This window comes from Entelurus aequoreus, linkage group LG11 (assembly GCF_033978785.1).
Source record: "Entelurus aequoreus isolate RoL-2023_Sb linkage group LG11, RoL_Eaeq_v1.1, whole genome shotgun sequence".
Classification (NCBI taxonomy): Eukaryota; Metazoa; Chordata; class Actinopteri; order Syngnathiformes; family Syngnathidae; genus Entelurus; species Entelurus aequoreus.
Window position 1 is genome coordinate 10640615 of NC_084741.1, and position 7500 is coordinate 10648114.

The 7500-nt window shown below is 35.1% G+C and overlaps 1 protein-coding gene across 1 annotated transcript; it reads left to right on the forward strand.

Moving 5' to 3' along the window:
- The first annotated feature begins 1540 nt into the window (after positions 1-1540).
- LOC133659761 (dual specificity protein kinase CLK2-like) lies at positions 1541-2536 on the forward strand. Its single transcript, XM_062062470.1, has 2 exons — positions 1541-1800; positions 1865-2536. Exons 1-2 carry the CDS (start codon positions 1630-1632, stop codon positions 2042-2044), a joined length of 351 nt encoding a protein of 116 aa, XP_061918454.1. The 5' UTR covers positions 1541-1629; the 3' UTR covers positions 2045-2536.
- The last annotated feature ends 4964 nt before the right edge of the window (positions 2537-7500 follow it).

The following is a 7500-nucleotide window of genomic DNA, read 5'->3' on the forward strand; positions in this document are numbered from 1 at the left end:
AACATATTACATATTTTTTTTTGTGCTTTACAAAAAAAAAAGTTTTATTTGAAAAAAATAAAAACATGAAAAGTTTATAAAAACATAATCGTTGGATGGATCTGAAGTTGATCTGGAGCAGGGGTCACCAACCTTTTTGAAACCAAGAGCTACTTCTTGGGTACTGATTAATGCGAAGAGCTACCAGTTTGATACACACTTAAATAAATTGCCGAAAATAGCCAATTTGCTCAATTTACCTTTAACTCTATGTTATTATTAATAATTCATGATATTTACACTTAATTGAACGGTTTAAAAGAGGAGAAAGCACGAAAAAAATGACAATAAAATTTTGAAACATAGTTTATCTTCAATTTCGACTCTTTAAAATTCAAAATTCAACCGAAAAAAAGAAGAGAAAAACTAGCTAATTCGAATCTTCTTGAAAAAATAAAAAATAAAATTTATGGAACATCATTAGTCATTTTTCCTGACTAAGATTAATTTTAGAATTTTGATGACATGTTTTAAATATGTTAAAATACAATCTGCACTTTGTTAGAATATATAACAAATTGGACCAAGCTATATTTCTAACAAAGACAAATCATTATTTCTTCTAGATTTTCCAGAACAAAAATTTTAAAAGAAATTCAAAAGACTTTGAAATAAGATTTACATTTGATTCTACAGATTTTCTAGATTTGCCAGAATAATTTTAATCATAATAAATTTGAAGAAATATTTCACAAATATTCTTCGTCGAAAAAACAGAAGCTAAAATGAAGAATTAAATTAAAATGTATTTATTATTCTTTACAATAAAAAAAATACATTTACTTGAAAATTGATTTAAATTGTCAGGAAAGAAGAGGAAGGAATTTAAAAGGTAAAAAGGTATATGTGTTTAAAAATCCTAAAATCATTTTTAAGGTTGTATTTTTTCTCTAAAATTGTCTTTCTGAAAGTTATAAAAGGCAAAGTAAAAAAAATAATGAATTTATTTAAACAAGTGAAGACCAAGTCTTTAAAATATTTTCTTGGATTTTCAAATTCTATTTGAGTTTTGTCTCTCTTAGAATTAAAAATGTCGGGCAAAACGAGACCAGCTTGCTAGTAAATAAATACAATTTAAAAAATAGAGGCAGCTCACTGGTAAGTGCTGCTATTTGAGCTATTTTTAGAACAGGCCAGCGGGCTACTCATCTGGTCCTTACGGGCCACCTGGTGCCCGCGGGCACCGCGTTGGTGACCCCTTAACTGGAGACTTAAGTTTTGAAAATAAATTTAAAAAACACCTAAATATTTGACTTATTTTTACGTCTTTAAAAAATCACACTAAAATTTTAGTGTGATTTTTTTTTTTTTAAATGTCATTGTTTAAAAATAATAATGAATTAAAATCAATGCTATGAATTATTGACATATTTAAGGCTCCAAATACTTCACATCAAATATTCAACTTTAAAAGTATTATATATTTTGTGTGTTTGCCAGAAGAAAAAACATATCTTTTATAACAAAAACAGCATGAAATAAATAAATAGAAATAAAAACTAACAATGGATGGATCTGAAGTTGATCGAGAGACTTGAGCGTTGAAAGTTAAAAAAAATAAACAAATGTTGACTTATTTTTGACACTTTAATGAGTGGGACCCTTTCGGGTCCCCAAGAACTTGAGTGTGATTTTGCAGTGAAAAGGCGGCAGGTTGATTCTGGTGTGTCTTGTACCAGGAAGCAGGTCTACTTCCAACATGGCCGGAAGGATATCTCCAAGTCTGGGCGGCACGTGAGAGCCAAGTGCAGACCTCTACGGGTGAGCGCCTCCTCCCCCGCCCGCCGTCCGGCCGCTCTTGACCTTTCCCTCCGTCCCGACCCAGGAGTGCATCCGCTCCCAGGCCGGGGAACACCAGCAGTTCTTGGACCTGCTGGAGAAGATGCTGGAGTACGAGCCTTCCCAGCGCATCTCGCTCTCCCGCGCCCTCCGCCATCCTTTCTTGGCGCCGGCCCAGCAGCCGCCGAGGTCTGTGGTCGGGAGCGAGAGTCCGGACCTCAGGTAGACTGCGGCACCTGGAGGTCGGTGCTGCCTTTTGATTGGTCCGCTGTCAAGGTGACCTCATTGGCCGGCGACTTGGCGCTGTAGTTTGACATAGTTAGCGCCATCCTGCCTGCGCCCCTCGCTGACTGGGGGAGCTGAACGGGTCTGGAGGACGTGCTGGGTGCCCCCCCTACAGTAGAGGGGTGCGGGCGGGGGCGTGAGGGGCAGGCTTTTTAGTGTCGGGCTGGGAGTCTTTGGGCACCATACGATTCAATTCGACTCCTGGGGTGATGATTCGATCCAGAATCCATCCTCCATTCAGAGCGATTCTGACAATTGGTATAGTAATTATATTTGCCACTATTTAGGACCTAAAGATTTGATCCGATTCCGATTCCCGGGTAACAATTTGATTCAGATTGGATGTTTGATTCAAGCTGATTCTGCCAATGTATTATTTGGTATAATAATCAGAATGAAACTTGTTCAAAACAGGTTAGAAAATATCCTTCTGGTGGCCTAAAAATATATTTAAAAAAAAACTTTTTTTATAAAGATTTTGTTTTACAAGATATTTGATTTATTTGTTTATATATATATATATATATATATATATATATATATATATATATATATATATATATATATATATATATATATATATATATATATATATATATATATATATATATAAACAAATAAATCAAATATTTTGTAAAACAAAATCTTTATAATATAAATATATTTAAAAATATCTTTAAAAAAATATATTTTTATAAAGATTTTGTTTTACAAAATATTTGATTTATTTGTTTATATATATATATGTATATATATATATATATATATTTATATATATATATATATATATATATATATATATATATATATATATATTTATAAAGATATATTTATAAAGATTTTGTTTTACAAAATATTTGATTTATTTGTTTATATATATATATATATATATATATATATATATATATATATATATATATATATATATAAACAAATAAATCAAATATTATAAATTATAAAAATATATTTTTTTAAAGATATTTTTAGATATATTTTTTATATTTTTATTTTTATACATATATATATATATGTATATATATATTTTTTACAAAATATTTGATTTATTTGTTTATATATATATATATATATATATATATATATAAACAAATAAATCAAATATATATATATATAAACAAATAAATCAAATATTTTGTAAAATTCTATATATATATATATGTATATATATATATATATACATATATATGTATATATATATGTATATATATACATATATATATGTATATGTATATATATATATATATATATATATATATATATATATATATATATATATATATGTATATATATATATATATATATATGTATATGTATATATATATATATATATATATGTATATGTATATATATATATATATGTATATGTATATATATATATATGTATATATATATATATATATATATATATATATATATATATATATATATATATATATATATATATACAGGTATATACATATATATATGTACAGTATATATGTGTATATATGTATGTGTATATAGATATGTATATATGAGTATATATGTATATATTTGAATATATGCATATGTGTATATATATGTGTATGTATACGTATAAATATTTACATTTATGTGTGTATGTATGTATGTATATGTGTGCATACTGTATACAGTAAGTGCATATATATTATGTATATACGTACATTGTGTATGGATATATGCAAATATATCCATCATTTTAGGAGTGGGGATGATTCTGAGCCTGTGCTGAAAGATACAACCATCCCATGAGTTGACACCCCAGTGAGAGTGGACTTTGTCAGCCACTGTTTTGAAGTTGTGGTTTAAAATGTTGAACAACGTTGCTACATGCTAATGCTGCTGTTAGTGCTAGCAAACACAGGCGGTGTTGTCTGTGTTGTTGTTGTTGTTGTTGTTTGTTTTGATGATGTCAGCATGCCCAGGTAAGAAGTAATGGTCATGCCTCAGATACTGTAAATGTTAGCATGCATGATACTGCATGCCATGTGTACTGATGCTATGTACACACAACCGAGAGTATTCTTGATAGCTGCCTCTTGCTAGCAGTTGTTGACTATTTAGGAGGGAGGTGAAAGGAAAAGATGAATTACATTTAGTTTGAAGGCCTCGTATGAATTATTGATATCATCTTGATTTGTTTGATGAACATTTGAACTCTACTAAAACACATTCATGGCAAATAAATTGTTCAAGAATTGTATTTGTTTCTTGAGTGCAGTGCAACAATTTTAGCATCGTTGAAACATTAATGTACAAAGTTTATTACTTTATTAGCCTCAACTGGGATTTGAACCCAGAACCTTTTAAATTGCAGGACAAGCGCTGTTGTTGTGAGACACAACAACATTATTTTGTTAACTGTGATGGAGCAGGAAGGGGCTGGGAATACTATTTCATTGTTTTAAATGTGTTTATTGACATTTTACACATCCTTTTTAAAAATTGACTTCTTTTAAAATGTGATACAAGCAGATCTGCAGCGTGTTTACATGTCTGTGATATCATGCGCGATACAAACAGTCCTGCAGCGTGTTTACTTGTGTGTGATATCATGTCCGATACAAGCAGTCCTGCAGAGTGCTTACTTGTCTGGGATATCATGTGTGATACAAGCAGTCCTGCAGCGTGTTTACATGTCTGTGATATCATGTGCGATACAAGCACTCCTGCAGCGTGTTTACATGTCTGTGATATCATGTGCGATACAAACAGTCCTGCAGCGTGTTTACTTGTGTGTGATATCATGTGCGATACAAGCAGTCCTGCAGAGTGCTTACTTGTGTGTGATATCATGTGTGATACAAGCAGTCCTGCAGCGTGTTTACTTGTGTGTGATATCATGTGCGATACAAGCAGTCCTGCAGCGTGTTTACTTGTCTGTGATATCATGTGCGATACAAGCAGTCCTGCAGCGGGTTTACTTGTCTGGGATATAATGGGTGATACAAGCAGTCCTGCAGCGTGTTTACTTGTGTGTGATATCATGTGCGATACAAGCAGTCCTGCAGAGTGTTTACTTGTCTGGGATATCATGTGCGATACATGCAGTCCTGCAGCGTGTTTACTTGTGTGTGATATCATGTGCAATACAAGCAGTCCTGCAGCGTGTTTACTTGTGTGTGATATCATGTGCGATACAAGCAGTCCTGCAGCGTGTTTACTTGTGTGATATCATGTGCGATACAAGCAGTCCTGCAGAGTGTTTACTCGTGAGTGATATGATGTGTGACACAAGCAGTCCTGCAGTGTTTACCCGTGTGTGATATCATGTGCGACACAAGCAGTCCTGCAGCGTGTTTACTTGTGTGTGATATCATGTGCGATACAAGCAGTCTTGCAGTGTGTTTACTTGTGGGTGATATCATATGTGATACAAGCAGTCCTGCAGATTGTTTACTTGCCTGTGTGATATCATGTGTGATACAAGCAGTCCTGCAGAGTGTTTTTACTTGTGTTGTGATATCATGTGCGATACAAGCAGTCCTGCAGTGTTTACGCGTGTGTGATATCATGTGCGATACAAGCAGTCCCGCAGTATTTACTCGTGTGGGATATTATGTGCGATAAAAGCGGTCCTGCAGCATGTTTACTTGTGTGTTATATCATGTGCGATACAAGCAGTCCTGCAGAGTGTTTACTCGTGAGTGATGTGATGTGCGATACAAGCAGTCCTGCAGTGTTTATCTGTGTGTGATGTCATGTGCGATTCAAGCAGTCCTGTAGATTGTTTACTTGCCTGTGGGATATCATGTGTGATACAAGCAGTTCTGCAGATGCTTTACTTGCCTGTGTGATATCATGTGCGATACAAGCAGTCCTGCAGCGTGTTTACTTGTGTGTGATATCATGTGTGATACAAGCAGTCCTGCAGCGTGTTTACTTGTGTGTGATATCATGTGTGATACAAGCAGTCCTGCAGCTTGTTTACTTGTGTGTGATATCATGTGTGATACAAGCAGTCCTGCAGCGTGTTTACTTGTGTGTGATATCATGTGTGATACAAGCAGTCCTGCAGCGTGTTTACTTGTGTGTGATATCATGTGTGATACAAGCAGTCCTGCAGCTTGTTTACTTGTGTGTGATATCATGTGTGATACAAGCAGTCCTGCAGCGTGTTTACTTGTGTGTGATATCATGTGTGATACAAGCAGTCCTGCAGCGTGTTTACTTGTGTGTGATATCATGTGTGATACAAGCAGTCCTGCAGCTTGTTTACTTGTGTGTGATATCATGTGCGATACAAGCAGTCCTGCAGAGTGTTTACTTGTGAGTGATGTGATGTGCGATACAAGCAGTCCTGCAGTGTTTATCTGTGTGTGATATCATGTGCGATTCAAGCAGTCCTGTAGATTGTTTACTTGCCTGTGTGATATCATGTGTGATGCAAGCAGTTCTGCAGATGGTTTACTTGCCTGTGTGATATCATGTGCGATACAAGCAGTCCTGCAGCGTGTTTACTTGTGTGTGATATCATGTGTGATACAAACAGTCCTGCAGCGTGTTTACTTGTGTGATATCATGTGCGATACAATCAGTCCTGCAGCTTGTTTACTTGTGTGTGATATCATGTGTGATACAAGCAGTCCTGCAGCGTGTTTACTTGTGTGTGATATCATGTGTGATACAAGCAGTCCTGCAGCTTGTTTACTTGTGTGTGATATCATGTGTGATACAAGCAGTCCTGCAGCGTGTTTACTTGTGTGTGATATCATGTGTGATACAAGCAGTCCTGCAGCTTGTTTACTTGTGTGTGATATCATGTGTGATACAAGCAGTCCTGCAGCGTGTTTACTTGTGTGTGATATCATGTGCGATACAAGCAGTCCTGCAGCGTGTTTACTTGTGTGTGATATCATGTGCGATACAAGCAGTCCTGCAGATTGTTTACTTGTGCAAAACTGGACTCTTGACAATATTTTTGTTGATTGTAAATACTACTTTGCTGCTTTACACACACACACACACACACACACACACACACACACACACACACACACACACACACACACACACACACACACACACACACACACACACACACACTGCTCACATTGACTGTGACATTATGATGACGTGCTGATATCACACTCACAAGGCTGCCAGTGTGTGTTGTCACCTCCAACCTTGGCGTGTGTGTGTGTGCGTGCTTGCGTGCATGTGTGTGTGTGTGTGTGTGTGTGTGTGTGTGTGTGTGTGAGTGTGTGTGTGTGTGTGTGCGTGCTTGCGTGCATGTGTGTGTGTGTGTGTGCGTGCTTGCGTGCATGTGTGTGTGTGTGTGTGTGTGTGTGTACTTTTTGATCTGCTTGTCATCTCGCTTCCAGGAAACACATTAATATGTATAGAATACGATACATTATGATATCATTATGGATATGA

What these genes read in the sequence shown, in the direction of transcription:
- LOC133659761 (XM_062062470.1), top strand. Translation starts at nt 1,630, where the DNA reads ATGAGTGGGACCCTTTCGGGTCCCCAAGAACTTGAGTGTGATTTTGCA. An exon ending in CCAAGTGCAGACCTCTACGG is followed by an intron (nt 1,801 to 1,864) that starts GTGAGCGCCTCC and finishes GTCCCGACCCAG; the next exon opens with GAGTGCATCCGCTCCCAGGC.